This window comes from Chanodichthys erythropterus, chromosome 12 (assembly GCF_024489055.1).
Source record: "Chanodichthys erythropterus isolate Z2021 chromosome 12, ASM2448905v1, whole genome shotgun sequence".
NCBI lineage: Eukaryota > Metazoa > Chordata > Actinopteri > Cypriniformes > Xenocyprididae > Chanodichthys > Chanodichthys erythropterus.
The window spans coordinates 26,653,890-26,671,511 of NC_090232.1; the positions used below are offsets into that span (position 1 = coordinate 26,653,890).

At 34.8% G+C, this 17,622-nt stretch overlaps 1 protein-coding gene across 8 annotated transcripts in view; it reads right to left on the minus strand.

Annotated features, from left to right (window-relative positions):
• Window positions 1-99: 99 nt before the first annotated feature.
• igf2bp2b (insulin-like growth factor 2 mRNA binding protein 2b) overlaps window positions 100-17,622 on the minus strand; it is a 55,346-nt gene continuing 37,823 nt past the window's right edge. For 6 of the 8 annotated variants that reach the window (XM_067403155.1, XM_067403152.1, XM_067403156.1 and 3 more), the window contains 10 exons: window positions 11,742-11,876; window positions 10,964-11,086; window positions 8,740-8,875; window positions 7,071-7,202; window positions 6,825-6,893; window positions 5,508-5,624; window positions 4,659-4,733; window positions 4,375-4,506; window positions 2,979-3,092; window positions 100-1,235 (listed from right to left, as the gene is read on the minus strand). In XM_067403155.1, coding sequence (XP_067259256.1) covers window positions 1,137-1,235; window positions 2,979-3,092; window positions 4,375-4,506; window positions 4,659-4,733; window positions 5,508-5,624; window positions 6,825-6,893; window positions 7,071-7,202; window positions 8,740-8,875; window positions 10,964-11,086; window positions 11,742-11,876 — 1,132 coding nt within the window. In that variant the 3' untranslated portion in view covers window positions 100-1,136. The remainder of the gene's footprint in view (window positions 1,236-2,978; window positions 3,093-4,374; window positions 4,507-4,658; window positions 4,734-5,507; window positions 5,625-6,824; window positions 6,894-7,070; window positions 7,203-8,739; window positions 8,876-10,963; window positions 11,087-11,741; window positions 11,877-17,622) is intronic. The other 2 variants (XM_067403153.1, XM_067403154.1) reach the window with 2 other exon arrangements.

The window sequence follows — 17,622 nt, forward strand, 5'->3', positions numbered from 1 at the left end:
TGGATGGAAGCACTTTCTTCAGCTCATACTCATTGATCCCTATCGCTGCCATTATAAAGCTCGGATGCGTCAGGATATTTATTAACATTTCTGCGATTATGTTCATCAGAGAGAAGAAAGTCATATACACCTAGGATGGCTTGAGTGTGAGTAAAGCTTGGGCTAATTTTCATTTCTAATAGTAAGGGTATGTGTAATATCTTAAGTGGGGAGAACAGGATGTCAACATTAGATTCCCAAAGTAAGATAATCTAGATTTTCTTCTATTTTGGGACTGTACGGTTATTTATTTATTTATTTTTTAGGTTTTATGCACAGTTGGCACACAGACAGCTCTCATTTTGTGTGAGGTATAAAATGGGAATAGGGAAGTATTTAAGAAAAAGAAATATAGGTAAAAAAAAAAAAAAAGGGAAAGAGAACAGGGCAGCAAGCAGAGGAGAACGCACAGACTCAGCAGTAGAAAAAAGAGGAACTGGAAGTGAGATGCTGGCGCACATGTTAGCTCTCTACTTACATCATGTACGTTACTTTATAACATCACTTAATCCTTTTAGTTATGGTGCTAAACTAATTACTAGAAAAAGTCGACAAACAAATCTGATTACTCTCATTAAATAGTCTGAAATTCTGTAGAATAAACCTATAGAATTTTTTTAGAATCGTATTAACATATTGCTATGCAATTTTCTTATATATTTTAATAAATTAGTAGACCTAATGAACAACTAAACCTGCAAGTCTCTAAGAAATCTACCTGCAGTGTGCCTTCACTCATCCAGTACTCTCCATCACAGTGCACAAATCCACTATAGTCTCACATCAGCTTAATCAGTAATAAAAAGAGCTCAATGAAATATCAGGTCCATCTCATAAAAAGATCTTTCTGACCTGACAACACTCGATCATCTTTCAGGTTCATTCATATCCGCACGGCCAAATGTTTTTGTGCTTTAAGTTCTTTGGTTGTTTTTAACTGCTGGTCCTCTTCATCAGCTTTTGTCTCTCTCTGTTTCCCGCTCTGTCTAGCTCTCCCTTTGTCTATCTCGTTAATTCGTTCTTTCTTTCTTTCGTTGATTTCGATTTGTCCTCGCATGAGCTACATTCATTAGCTGCTGCTTGCTGGCATCTGCTGATCATTTTGATGGTTGTGTGGATGTTGGCACCATTTGCTGGTGTTTCCGCTCTTGCTGTCTGACCTGTTGTACGATCTCTCTGATCTTGCGCTGGGCCGTCTGTAAACAAACACACCGTAGCCAGAGGTGACTGGAGTGCACATGCAAATACATCATTTACATCATCTAATATTTTAAGCATTTAACCATGTCTCTACCTAGCAACCTATAAAATAAATTGTCTAAAAGAGGAAAGTCAAAAGTACTTATGACAAAGGCATATCTCAAGAATAATAATTATGTCATGCTGACGATGCTTTTCAATTATCTAGAACCAGCCAATAGTTGTTCTCTGGTACTAGATGAAGCTCTACAAACAACATTTGTTGTAAATAAAGTTAATTTCCACCACACTTTATAGACTTAATCTTACATTGATCATTGCACATACATAAAGCACATAAAATATGTGACCCTGGACCACAAAACCAGTAATAAGGTTTTTTTTATTTTTTTTTTTATTGAGATTTATACATCATCTGAAAGCTTAAATACGCTTTTCATTGATGTATGGGTTGTTAGGATAGGACAATATTTGGCTGAGATACAACTATTTGAAAATCTGGAATCTGGGGGTGCAAAAACATCAAAATATTGAGAAAATCGTCTTTAAAGTTGTCCAAATGAAGTCCTTAGCATATCTACTCACAGAAATAAATCTTTGATGTATTTACGAGAGGAAATTAACAATATATCTTCATGGAACATGATCTTTACTTAATATACCAATTATTTTTGACATGAAAGAAAAATCAATCATTTTAGACCCATACAACGTGTTGTTGGCTATTGCTGCAAATATACCCGTGCGACTTATGACTGGTTTTGTGGTCCAGGGTCACCACAAAGCTCAACTGTGCTTGCTTGATGCAGGAGAACAAACCATATTGGTTTTCGTGCATCAAGCAAACATTTTTGAACTTCTGTGTTTACCATATTTGATGTGCTCTATGTATGTGCGTTGATCAATGTTTATACGTGAATAAGAGCAAAAAAGTCTCTTTTAGAAGACTTGTATTAAACAGCTTGATTCGTATAAATTACTTGTGATGTCTGTGAACTTTTTGAAGCTGTGCGGTCTTTCATGGATGTAAAAAATTATGAAATATGAAAGATATATGAAAATTGTCACATTTTCAGTTTGTTTATTGCTTGTGTTTAATCAGCTCCTGTGTTCCTTTGTACAATTTCCCACCACTCCTTTGTTTCTATAGTCAAGGTCATTATGAGTTTGTTTGTTTCAGCTGTGTTTGATTAATTAGCTCATTTCAGTGTATTATTCAGACAGCGCCCTTGCCTGCACTCTTCGTCCTGTCACTGTTGTGTTAGATGTGTTTGCAACTATCTCTCTGCCTATCTTTTTGAGTTATAATTAAACTTTTGAGGTTTTGGAACCTGATTCATCGGTCTTCATCAGTCTGCCTGCATACACCGTTACAAAAATATGAGGTAAAACTTTAGTTTAGGGTCCAATTGTCAATATTAACTAGTTGTTTATTAGCTTGCATATTACTAGGATTTTTGGCTGTTTATTAGTAATATTACACATATTAATGCCTTATTCTGCATTAACATATTCTACATCACTTAATCCTACCCAATACCTAAACTTAACCTTACCTTACTAAATATTAATAAGCAGTAATTAGGAGTTTATTGAGGCAAAAGTCATAGTTAATAATTAGTTAATTGTGAGAATTGGACCCTAAACTATAGTGTGACCATGGGTTTGGAACAACATGAAGGTGAGTAAACAATGACATATTTTTCACTTTTGGGCCTGGAGTAATGTCAAAAACATACCTGACTGGCAAAGAAATGTCCAATTATCTTAACAAACACTTCGTCATTCTCATCTGGTGTCTGGTCCCGTGGTACAATGACCTCAGCACTGGTGAGATTCTGTAGCTCATTGACCTGTGGGTGGTAAGAGGTCAGAGGTTAGACACATAGACCCCATTTAGACCTGATATTAACACTGAAATCACAAACGAACAGTGCTAAATATTTCCTAGGTTTAAATAAAGATGGGCAATGATGTTATCCAACAACCAATTACTGAGGTTTACTAATTACGTAAAGGATTAGTTCACTCTCAAATGAAAATTACCCCAAGCTTTACTCACACTCAAGCCATCCTAGGTGTGTATGACTTTCTTCTTTCTGATGAACATAATCGGAGATATATTAATAAATATCCTGACGTATCTGAGCTTTATAATGGCAGTAAGTGATACCAATGAGTATGACGCTGAAGAAAGTGCTTCTATCCACATCTATCCATCATAAACATACTCCACATGGCTCCAGGGGGTTAATAAAGGCCTTCTGAATCGAAGTGATGCATTTGTGTGAAGAAAATAAATATTTAACAAGTCATAAATTATAATATCAAGCTTCCGCCAGACTGCTTTCTGTGTTCAACTTAGGAAGAAAGCACAACGACTCACAGTTCCCAGTTCACAAAGCCCACACTACGTCCTATGCCTTCCCTATTCAACTTACAGATAAAGCTTAACGGACGTGAAACCAGTTTGTTTTTTTCCTTAACTTGAATACGGAAGGCGGTCTGGCTGAAGCTAGATATTTTACTTCATAACTTGTTAAATATGGATTTTTTTTTTTACACAAAAGCATCGATTCGCTTCAGAAGGCCTTTATTAAACCCCCAGAGCCATGTGGAGTACACATTTATGATGGATGGATGTGGATGGATGCAGTTTCTTCAGCTTCATACTCGTTGGTATGAATCACTCACTGCCATTATAAAGCTCTGATACATCAGGATATTTATTAATATATCTCCGGCTGTGTTCATCAGAAAGAAAAAACTCATATACACCTAGAATGGCTTGAGTGTGAGTAAAATTTGGGCTAATTTTCATTTGAAAGTGAACTAATTATTTAAGGAAAGAACCGGACTAAAATGACAAGGAGCATATGTGACATTTTTTTATCCGTTTGTGGCAAGATTAAAATTTGGAAATACATTTGAAAGCAAGGTGTGCTGTTTATTTTTACTTTTATCAACAAGAAGTAACATATTCAATGATGTATGTAGTCCCTCGAAATCTGAACACATGTGGTGACGGATATGTTACTACCAGGTGTAAACAGCAATCTGTCTCACTTGACTTGTGATTGTATCACCCAAGACAGATGTTGAAACCATGCATAAACACAAACAAAGCACACATACCGTTTTTCCACCTTTCCCAATGACTCGTCCGGCAGCGGTTGAAGGTACTTTAATATGTGCCTCCAACTTCACCTCTTCCTTAGCTGTGAAAAAATTCTCCTCTTTCAGTTTCCCATATATCCTCCCCTGTGCCTACAGTCACGCACACACACATACACAGATGAGTAAAGGAGAAATGGGGGCTGAATAAAGAGATTGATGTAAAGAACCCTGAGCTGGGTCCTGCCTACTGGAACCTGTATCCTGAAGAACAGGAGCATAAATGACTGAATTATGGCTTTTACCTTGAACTGAGCCTCTGGTGGTCCAGTGATGATGACCATCCGCTCAGGCTCATCAGGACTGTCTGGTGCAGCAATCTGCAGTGACACAAAACAGCACTTTCTTTTCCCAAGCTGTCTTGATTTAGGTATTTGAGTATTAGGACAACTTAAACTGCTACAAATGTCAGTGCTGCCTTGATAACAATACAAAGAAAGTTTGTAAGGTGATTACCAGAAGCCCATTAAGACAACATATATAGCTAGTCTTTGAAGCAATGTAGATTCAGCCTTTAAAGAATGTGTTGAATAATTGCTTTGCGTTCTTGTTTTCCAACTGATTATCTAGTGACAATTTACCTGTGTCCTCTCTGTATGATAAATATTAATTATTTTCCTGTCATTTTTCATTATTTTTTTTTTCTATTCCTATTTTTGTAGCCTTGTTTCAGTAGCTGAAGTAGCACCAATTACTTGACAATTATGTTTAACCTTGATTTCAAAGCAAAGATTAAGGTCTAAAGCAGTTCTCAAATTTTTTTCAGTCCAAGTACTTAGTTGCTGCCAATATTCCCTCTTTTTTTTTTTTTTTTTTTTTTTTTTATGAACACTGAGCATGCCCATTTTTCTTAAGCTTAAGGACTGAGAAAAGATATTTAGTTTTAATCCAATTTAAACACACTAACTCTAAATATCATTTGGATTTTGGACCAATTTTGAAAATTTTCTTAGACCTGAATAACAAGTCTTTCAACACAATCTGCTCCACTCCATTCTTTCATTCAAGTCTTATGCAAAGCTGGTTAATGTTCACGATGGGAGAGAGAGAGAGTGAACTCTAGTGGGATCAGTATGTGGCTCAAAGTGTCTTACTTTTATTGAGGCTCCAGCGAAGTGTGCCAGCTCTTTAATGTGCTGCCCTTTCTTCCCAATGAGAGCTCCTACTGCTGGAGTGGGGATGAAGAGATAGACCACTTCCTGTTCAGCAGTCTGAAACACACACAGCCAGCCTTTATGCCTAGTAGTCAAGTCAAGTTTATTTATATAGCAATTTTTACAATACAAATTGCTTCAAAGCAGTTTCACAGCAGTAAACAGCACTGGCATCACAAAAGTGTTAAAACCGGATACAATAATTTCAGTTATACAACTTCTATTTTAACCAAAAACAGATCTACAGAGGATAATGTACTAGTAATAGCATTTTTCAGGTCAATTCAGTTCCATTATAAATTCCTAATAGCTGTTGTGCTGAGATTGTGGACAATATCTCTGATACTGATATCTCTGAACAGCATCTCTGAGCAAAGAAAAAGTATAACTAAATGATAACTAAATAATAGAATTATTTAGGCGGATAAATAATAATAGAACACACGTCCCACAAACCCTAAGAACCGGTGGCTGGGTCTAAGACATTAGATCTTTTTTTACATGCATTATAATAAATACATAAAATTTTAAAAAAATATATTAATTACATGTCTTCCAAAAATCAGATTTTCAGTTGTATTACACAGTTATTTAAAAACTGCCTCCCTTAAAGAGTTTGAATTTAAATTGAATGAAGGAAGAGGAATTCACTGAATAGATGTTCAAAGAAATTCAGCATTCACAAAGAGTTTCATTAAATCAGCTCAACAAACAAATAGACAAGAACATATTTTTTTGTTAGAGTTGCCTTTATCAGAAAGTATTTATAAAAGTGGACAAAAAGCAGTGTTTTTTGTCCTAATGCTTTAACCGTAACCAAATTTAACCTTATTGTGAAGTGTTAATAATGAAAGTTAATTTTTAATTACAAACTTTTTCACTTTAAAGGTAATTACTTATCTATAAATTAATAGCAAGTGGCATTTCAAACTTTGATTATTAATATCACTGAATGTTTCTGGAAATAATCCATATTTTAACGTTTATGCATAATTAATGCAGAAAAAAAAATATATTTTTTTTAAATTACACTTAAAATAATTATATGAATGTCTTTCCATTTCATCATTATGGTTCTGCATAAATTTGTTACTTCAAAGTCAAATTTAGGAACTTAAATGGAATTTAAAAGACATTCTAATTCATTCTGAATGACACAAAACTTTATCACAAAATAGTAATCTAGTGATAAAAAGAGTAATAGAAAAAAAAAAAATTGAGCTATTTTGAGATAAGCATATAATAACAAGTGCTCACTGCTTGCTGAAGAGATAATGCTCCAGAGGAGGGAACCCCATACAGACCCCCCATTACTGAAGAGGGTCCCTGTGGTGGCAAACATACACACAGAATGTGGTCAGATGAATATAACCCAAAATTTCAAAGCTATTTAAGAGAGAATACACACTTAGATGAAAAACAATTCACCCTTTACACATCACACACTCTTTTATCAAGTTATTCACAGTCAAGTGTCCTGATATAGCACATCCTGATACTCACCAGCAGGGGGCTGTAGTTGGCTGGGGTGGACAGAGATCCACGCAGACCAGAGGTTGGGGGTAGAACAGACAACCCAGAGGAGAAGATCCCCAGCGCACTCATGTTTAGACCTGACATCATGTTAGTCTGCTGCTGAAATCAATATGGATATAGATGTGAATCTTAAGAGAATAGGTAAGCCTTTATGCAGCGAGTGATATTAATCAATCTTACTCAATTTCAAAGGTTTTTGTAATGCATACAGTTACTGATCAGCAAATTAAAGGAGTTAATGCCTATTCACATCCACACTGTGCCTGATAATCACAAAACAAGTTCTGCTTTACTAAGATTAAAGAAAAGGGATTAAAGCCTGACTCCGGCACTGTTAAACCCAAACACTGTGTAAGAACAATTAAGATATGCTTGGTGTTTATCAGTTCATTTAAATCAAGAAAACATATATCAGAAAAAGACACACAAACAGGAAAAAGACACACACACACAATAAAACAGGAAAGAATAACACATCGTACCTATTAGCTAACTAGTCCACATGAAATAGGAGATTAAAATTTGCAGAGCAATATATTAACTATTATTGTAAAAAATGTTGAGTCAGTCAAGATGAGTCAACTCTACAAAAGACAATCATTCATTCAATTATTAATAAAGATTATTAATAATTTAACACAAATCAATATTTCATGTCCATAAATTAATGTATTTGGTAAGTAAAAGCCCTGTAACCTCTTGTTGCTCTAGTTTTGAGTGTTACTTGTAAAATTTGAATTAATAGAATTCTCCAAAATGATACATCACATTATATTTGTGCGTGTCGGTACATCTGTGTCACTAAAACGAAATCCTGTTTCATGTTATTTTAACCTTTTTAAGAATATTTGATGGCACAGAAAAGAAAGGAAACTCTTTGGGTAGTTGTTTGATTACATTCATTCCCAGGGCAAGATTGGAAATAAAAGGTAGTTTTTTATAATTACACATTTTTAAATAAAATACAGTTTTACAGTTCTATAAACATGGGTTTTTACATTTGACAGAGACTCAACGGACTTTAATAGAGCACAAACTTGCACATAACTGCACAGCTGTCAGTTCAGGTCAGATCAGATTAGAATTAATCAAAATATGCTGAGTAGCAAACTGTACAGTTTGGAGCACATGTTAATTCACATGCATAATTCTTTATTTTTGAATAGGGTTGTCAATAGATTAAATTAATTAACGGTGATGCAAATGCTGACTAAATATATTGAGAAAAAAAAGCTTAAACTGTGGCTGCTGATGAAAAATCTTCCTGGTCTTTTTTTTATTTTATTTATTTTTTTAAATAAGTGATATTTCAGACATGAGCTTTAATAATAATAATTAAATTCTTGTTAAAAGTCCCATTTGGATTTGATGTATAATAGGTAAATATCTTTTTCCATGATTTACTGATAAACAAGTATCTGTTTACAGGATTAGTGTGTTTAGTAATAGCAGTAATAACAAATTAGATATAAAACTATATTTTTAAAGTACCAAGTCAATAAATCATTATATAAAACTTTTCACAATCCATGTTGTTTCAAAGCAACTTCATATCTCTAAAAAATGGATGGATATACCCAAAAACTAACATCCACCAACCAATAAACTTTAACCTCTAAAGTTATGTGTTACTCACATTAAGTGAAGCCACATCATTCTCATGGGCTTCTCTAAGTTTCTTCATGATCTCCACTTCTGCATTACAGCACTCCTCCACCCCTCCCCTCACCGTGATGGTACGTTCCTGGTTATATATAGTCAGGTCTTGTAATCTGCAGAGAATGAAGGAAATAAGCACTGTCACTTGAAACGAACATTCAATACATATATATAATTAAACCTCAATCTCTTAGGTTGAGCTCACTAGGCTCCTATGAGACTAGGGGTGTAAATCTTTGGGTAGACAGCAAATCGTTTTGATTCTCGATTTATAAGTTTTGTAACCGAATCAAGAATTTTTGCTAATTCAGAACAATTCAATTCAATTCACAATGAGATTCGATTTAGATTATTGATTCAGTTCTGTATTATTTGTAATTCTAAGTGCATTCAGATAATTATTTAAATGATTACCCTAATGAGTAACTAATGTTTAACTTTATTTTAATAGTAAAATAAATTGGTATTTATAGAAATTTATAAACTGCTTGGACTATGGTGTTGAAGTGTGTAAATATCGGTTTACTCTCTGCTTTTATAAAGTGGCACCGAATGGCATTTACATTGAATCTTCCTTCTTTAGACCATTGACTTTGCACTGTCTGAAAAAGCCCGACACAGAAGTTCCTCGCCATGAAAAGCACCTCTTCAGCGGACCTCGTCACCGCTGCCGTGATACAGTGAGAAGACGTACAAGAAGTGGGAATTTTTGGGAAAATGTTAATACAATTACACATGAAAGTGCCATAATACTAACTTTGACAATGTGGTGGTTTAATTTTTTTTCCCTAAATTGTAGCGTACTAGCGGTTCTACGGTATATTGTGTGTGTTTAAATACATTTGTTTAGCTGACCATCGATAGGTTGCAGACGATCGCTACACAAAAGCTGAGCGTGCTTGTCACTCTTTAGCTTCGCCCACGGCACGCCTCCGGGAGCTCAGCTGTTTTCGGAAAGACTCAGTACAGCTTATCTGTCTTTTATAAATCTGTTAAAACTAAAGACTCTTCAGAGATATGAAGGATGCAATACTACTCTATAGGGACTCAAGATTAACATGAGATTGGCAGAAACTGTGAGTGTTATGTACCCATTAAACTGGTTCAGAGCCTTATATATAATAAAGATTTTATTTATTTCCATGACTTTTCTTTGTCTGAAAATAATACTTTTAAAATTCCCTAGTATTCCAAGGTAAAAATGGCAGATGGAGCAATAATAACTGACATGATCCATGATAGCGTGATATTTTTAGTGATATTTGTAAATTGTCCTTCTAAATGTTTCGTTAACATTTTGCTACTGTACTGTTAAATGTGGTTAAAGTTACCATCATTCCTTACTGTTTTCACGGAGACAAGAGCCATGTCGTTATTTTCATTATTAAACATTTGCATTCTGTATAATTCATAAACACATCTTCATTCTTTATAAATCTCTCCAACAGTGTGTAATATTAGCTTTAGCCCGTTAGCCACACATAGGCTACTATCAAACTCATTCAGAATCAAATGTAAACATCCAAATAAATACCATACTTACATAATCTGATATGTTGCATGACAAACACTTTGTAAAGATCAATTTTGAGGGTTATATTAGCTGTGTGAACTTTGTTTATGCCATGTATTATAGAGTCACAAGCTTGGGGGTGGGGAGCGCGAGCATTTAAAGGGGAAGCACGCTGAATCGCGGCATATTTAATGATGCCCCAAAATAGGCAGTTAAAAAAATTAATTAAAAAAATCTATGGGGTATTTTGAGCTGAAACTTCACAGACAAATTCAGGGGACACCTTAGACTTATATTACATCTTGTGAAAAAGCATTCTATGGCACCTTTGAGGTCTTATATGCAAATAAAGAAGAGATAAAAATCAGCTATATTCTAAGAGTAGTTTTGGTTTGAGCAGTTTGACTCAAGACTATTGCACTATTGTAAGAGAGAGCTCCAATAATCTGCACATGTAGCTAATTTAATGTTTATATATTGTGCTATCGAATCTAATTCTTTCATTTTCTCAGCATTTTAAATCAGTTACTGAATAAAAACAAATGAATTACGATTAAAAATCTATGTTTCAAGATCAATGCATATGCGTTTGGCAGGATCTGTAATTGATGCATTGAGAAAATGATGAATCATCACACCCCAATAAAAGACGTTGTTAGCCATTTTAATTGATGTACAGCACACTTACGCAGAGATGGTGATCTTGGTCCCTGTATCTTGCTCTATCTTCTTCAGGTTCCTGCCCTCCTTTCCTATGAGTCTCCCAACAAGGCTATTGTGGGCCAAGATTTTCAGAGGAACCTCCTCAACACTGACACAGAGAGAAAGTACACAATATTATTTTATTTATTTATATTTTGAACTGGTGCAGTTTTTGTACTTAAATTTAAAGGGTTAGTTCACCCAAAAATGAAAATAATGTCATTTTTATTACTCACCCTCATGTCGTTCTACACCCGTAAGGCCTTTGTTCATCTTTGGAACACAAATTAAGTTATTTTTGATTAAATCCGATAGCTCAGTGAGGCCTCTACAGACAGCAATGCCAATCAACTTCTCAAGATCCATAAAGGTAGTTTTCTCGTCGCTTTATAATTTTAAGATTGAACCACTGTACTCACATGAACTGTTTTAAATATGTTTTTAGTACCTTTCTGGATATTGAGAAGTTCGGTGGCATTGTTGTCTATAGAGGCCTCACTGAGCCATCGGATTTAATCAACAATATCTTAATTTGTGTTCTAAAGATGAATGAAGGTCTTACGGGTGTAGAACGACATGAGGGTGAGAAATAAATGACATTATTTTCATTTTTTGGGTGAACTAACCCTTTAAAACAACATGAGGACATTGTGCTTATTTACATATAAACATGGTTTTAAATTATTTGTCTTAAAAGAAACACTCCCAAAGTAAATGAAGCATGTAAAACTTAAATATGCCCTACAGTCAGATGAAATACTGACATCTTGGTGTCATTAGCCTCTTTCTCCATGAGCTCCAAGATCATCCTGCAGGCTTGTGAACAGCCCTCTTTAGATGAGTGGATAGTGATGGCCTTCTCAGTCGCCCCAGCATTCTCTTTACGATGGATATCTACCCTGAAACAGAGAACGAAGGATGACCTTTATCACTTTTGAACTACATTGTCACATGCTAATGAAGATGGTTTGAGCAAAACGGATAAAGAGAACAGTTTATAATCTCAGAAATAAGAATGACGGTGCACTATTCATTATTAGAGATACACAGCATATGGAAAGCCAATGTATTATTTGCCAATTACTAGAGAAATTAATTTATTTCTAAAGGGGCTATATGTAAGTATAGTTCATTTATTAATCACTTTTCTATTGCCAATGTATGAACAGCTTGTAATGAAACTATAAAACAAGACCTTCCCTGACTAGACTGATTTTTATGCGAATTACTCAGGATGTTTTTGTCAGGAAAAATCAAAAGGATGTGACAGTTAACACATGCTCCTGACAGACTCTCTTCAGTTCTGTGACACATTAAATTAATTTTTATGTTCAGGATAATGCCGAAAGAGCTATTCTGTACTGTAATGTCCATGTGTCACAAAAAGAAAAGTCTCAAATAGGCCTATACTTTATAATCAAACTATCATGTCAGTGTAATTTTAATTATCTCTAGGGGTTTAAGAAAATATCGATACACGTGAATATCGCATTATTATGTTTGGCAATACTGTATTGATTCTCAAAAACACTGTATCGATGTTTATTTATTTATTTATTTTAGGGCTGTCAATAGATTTTTTTTTTTTTAATCACGATTAATCACGCACACTTAATCGCTATTAAACACACACTTAGTGTGAAATTAAGCATACACCATTTATCTTGTTTAAGATCCATTTTGCCATCATTGCCTATATCCAGCAAAGTAAACCATCAGATTGAAGTTTGATTTTCACAAAACTGTATTTTTCAGCTTTTTTTCAGCTCTTTCTAAAAAAAAACAAGAAATATCACAATATATCGCCTTTCTTACAGTATCGCAATATATTACAATATATTGTACCCTGTATCGTGATACGTATCGTATCTCCAGATTCTTGGCAATACACAGCCCTAATTACCTCGAGCACATTCTGTTTTTACAGATATCGCTGTAAAGTTCTGACAACGACAGTGATGTCTAGCACTCATTGAAGTATATGCGCGAGACATCACTGCCGTTGTCAGATCGCGATCAGACCTCACTAACCGAGTGCTGAACGCAGTTGGAGATAGTGGTGTTTTAGAGGTAAAAAATGATATAAATACTATTCGGTTTCTCGCACAAACCGATCGTTTCGTGTCTTAGGACATCAATGTGTCGTCACGGGCCGCAGGGTTTAATTTGGATTTGTCTATGGAAGTGTTTTCGACTCTTATTTTTCAAGTTCCCATTCACACGCATAATTTGACTGACAGATGGCAGCGGTTGCAGTTAAAAATCATCATTTGTGTTCTACTGAAGAAACAAAGTCACCTACATCTTGGATGTGCTGGGGAATAAACATCCATAAGCAGATAAATATCAAATTTTCATTTTTGGGTGAACTATCCCTTTAATACATTAACTAATGTTTAACTAATGAACCTTATTGTAAAGTGTTACCAATGTGATTTATATTCTTTAGGTTTCTCTACCTAATATATTTAAAAATGACAAATGCAGTGAAAATGCAGGTATCGTCATCAGTATCGGTGAGTGTTAAAAATAAAAGTATCAGTATTGGCCTCATTCTGGAAAAAGTGGTATCAGTGCATCCCTAGTGCCTTTATACAGAGCTAAACAGTTTGCACCGCGGCAAAAATGGCTGGTGTGTGTCCATGGTTTGCAGTGTGTGTGTGTGTGTTCACTACTCCATGCTCCTAATGTGTGTGCACTAACTTGGGTGGGACAAATTCCGAGTAAGGGTTACCATACTTGGCCTTCATGTCAAGTCACTTAGAGAAGTCTATGCACACTAGAAGATCACAGGATATGCCAAAGTTGTGAGGTTTGTGGCATTCCTGTAAATGTTCTTTAGATATTTAAAGGCTTAGTCTAAATTAAGCCTTTCAATTATTAAACAGAACTATTAACCCTCAGGGGTCTGAGGCTGATTTGGGGCCTGGAGAAGTTTTGACATGCCCTGACATTTGTGCTTTTTTTCAGTTGTTCATAAACATATTAATGGAAAAAGTGTCATTACACTGTATTCAGCACAAACTAGGCTACAATAAAATGTAAGGAACATGTATGTACATGTTTGTATTTTTGAAGGAATAACGTTTATGCATGGTTATTGAAAAAACAAAAAACTTAAGTCACTGAAATAAAACCAAAATATATATATATATTAAATCTGTGTTCACAAGACTTCTGGGTATTGGAGGTTGTAGACTAGAGAGTAGAGAGTTTTTGCTTCAAAATTATGTCAAAATTATCATTCCTACTCCTTCATATATAACAATAGAGTGATTTAAATTTTCTAAAACATCTTTGGTCAAGAAACACAGTATGCGTGGAGGCGTGAATCCTCATGTATAATGGGTGATTCTCACCTCAGAAAACAAAAGAATCACATATAAGAGCTCTAATGACCTGCATAAATAATGTGGCCTTTCAGTCAGATAGGCTGTGAAAAAATCCTCTGTTGATCATGTCTCAAGCTCATCATAATGTAAATCAAACATACAGAAAAAACAGCAATACTGTGAAATATTATTACAATTTAAAATAATGGTATTCTATTATTAAAATATAATGCATTTCTATGATACAAAGTGTCTGAACAGTTATGTTACCTCTATGGCATTTCATATAGGCTTTTAGCTTAAAAGCATGCACATTTGGAGAAATATTGATGGATTCTCATATGTTTGTCAATTTTCTATACAGAGGAGTAATATTTATTCATTATTTATTGTCGTCACTGTGAACGCTGGATACTGTGTTTACAATTCATACTTGCAGCCGGAGGGCGCTCTGTGCACTTTTAGTCTACAAATGCCAATGCTACAGAAGAATAGGCAATCCAGGAAATAACTGAACTAACAGAGGCCAGAGATCGCTAACTATGGCTATTCAAAACACTTTTCAAGACAATAAATACACGATTGAGACGATGTATTCATGTATTGACTGAATTTGCCTCTGAATAGCGCTGGCTCCGTGGGCGTGGCCGCATTAGTGGATAATGTGCTGAATCAAGGACTTCTGACATGGCTCTTTTTTCATACAGATTACATAAACACAGAAGGTTTGTTTTTTCGATTTGACTTACACGATTTAAAACCTGATATTTCAACGTTTCTTTAGACACAAGTCTATTTTTTTTGTGATTAGTATTCACTAAGTTACAGTTCATTTTCTGAGAACTATCAGATTGGACTTCGACAGATTGGGAGACGAGAGATCACGCATCATGATAGTCTTCTTTATTTTACAAAAAGCACAACATTTTGTTTTTACTCTGAGTGTACACAAATGAAAGAAGATATTCCACAGATTAAAATGGTGTATAGCTCTTAATTGTATGTGCAACATTGACAGAGTATTTTGAGTCTCTCTCACACTGGTTAAAAAAATGCAGTGATCATGCCGGCGTGACCGCCGACCTGAGGGAGTTAAACAAAGATAGTCTTTAACCTTTGATAATTAAAAATGCCAAATATCTGCCTTAACACTCTGAGGTCTGAAAACGCGCCGGCGCGTTTTGCAGGTTTTTTTTCACATTGTAGCAAAACAGACTTAAAATACTCCATCATTTTTTGTCATAGAGACATAAGTATTATATCAATTGAAACTATAGAATATCTTCTTTTATTTATATACACTCAGAGTAAAAACAATATGTTGTGCTTTTTGTAAAATAAAGAAAACTAACATGATGTGTGATTTCTCCTCTCCCTCTGAACGAAGTCCAATCTGATAGTTCTCAGAAAATTAACTGTAACTTAGTGAATACTAATCACAGAAAAATTACACTTATGTCTAAAAAAACGTTAAGATGTCAGGTTTAAAATCATGTAAGTCAAATCGAAAACAAACCTTCTGCGTTTATGTAATCTGTATGAAAAGAGAGCCATGTCAGAAGTCCGTGATTCAGCTCATTATCCGCTAATGCGGCCACGCCCACGCCCACGGAGCCAGCGCTATTCAGACGCAAATTCAGAGGCAATACATGCATTCATCGTCTCAATCGTGTATTTATTGTCTTGAAAAGTGTTTATCTGGATGTAAAAGTCATGGTTAGCGAGCTCTAGAAGACATGCAGTTAGTTCCTGTTTTCTTTTCTTCTATAGATGAATTTTAGATGAGTTTTTGTTTCTTTAGCGCCCTACTGCTGCTGTATGAATTGGAAACTCCATTCATGGAATAGCCTCTTCTTCTTTTAGATGAATTTGTGGACTAAAAAAGCACAGAGCGCCCTCTGACTTCAAGGATGAATTGAAAACACCAGCGCTCATAGTAATGACAGTGAATATTAAATAAAAATAACTCCTCTGTATAGAAAATTGACATAAACATATGAGAATCCAATATTTCTCCAAATGTGCATGCTTTTAAACTAAAAGCCTATATTCAGACTCTTTGCATCACAGAAATACATTATATTTTAAAGTATAAAACCATTACTTTATATTGTAATAATATTTTTCTGTATGTTTAATATATCATGATGAGCTTGAGACATCACAGAAGGTTTTTTTCACAGCCTACCTGACTGAAATGCCTCATTAATATGCAAGTCATTTCAGCTCATTACTATCCAATTCTTTTGTCTTCTCAGGTGAGAATGGCCCATTTTCAGTGGTGATTCACGCCTCCTCGCATACTGTGTTTCTTGGCAAAAAGTGCCTTACAAAAACTAAATCAATATATTGTTTTATATGAAGGAATAGGCAGCATAATGTTTACATAATTTTGAAGCAAAAACTCTAGTCTACAACCTCCAATACCCAGAAGTCTTGTAAACACAGATTTACTATACTTTTTTTGGCCTTATTTCAATGACTTAAGTTTTTTTGTTTTTTCAATAACCACGCATAAACATTATTCCTTCAAAAACACAAACATGTACATACATGTTCCTCACATACTATTGTAGCCTAGTTTGTGCTGAATACAGTGTAATGACACTTTTGTCATTAATATGTTTATGAACAACTGAAAAAAGCACAAATGTCAGGGCATGTCAAAACTTCTCCAAGCCCCAAATCAGCCTCAGACTCCAGAGGGTTAATGATATATTGGCCAACCACTATTGCAATATCCAAATTCTAAGCTTTTAAATGTATAATGTGAGTGATTATTAATTACAGTTTTTCTCGATTGCTTAAACACTATAACCAGGCATTTGAAATAAAATTTCAAAACCCTAAAGCCATTTATCAAAAAGCACATCCATTTCTCTAAACTATAAACACTATTCTCCTGTTTTGACACATGAATCAGATTTGTTGAACTGTCACTGCAAAACTCTAGACACAAATCCCTTAATTTCTCATTTCCTACACCATGTTGTCATTTAGAAAGCACTAGCATTCAATATTGTTGACTCAAGTCAGCACAGCTTGAATTTATCACATTTTTGTCAAAATTTATCACATAACAATCAGAACCTTCAATAGATAGATAAAAGAGCCTGAGCCAGTTTTGGAACAATGGATCCAGAGAGACAGAGTACACCAGAGAGGAGGACGAGAATGAGGGGCAAGGAGACAAGGAGTCTCAGATTAAATTCGTGCCACCAGTTGATGTCCTTGTCCATGGTATGACTATGAGGGAGGCTGGGCAATGAGTTCAGCCAAACTTAAGTTGCTTCACCATCGCCTTGATCATAAG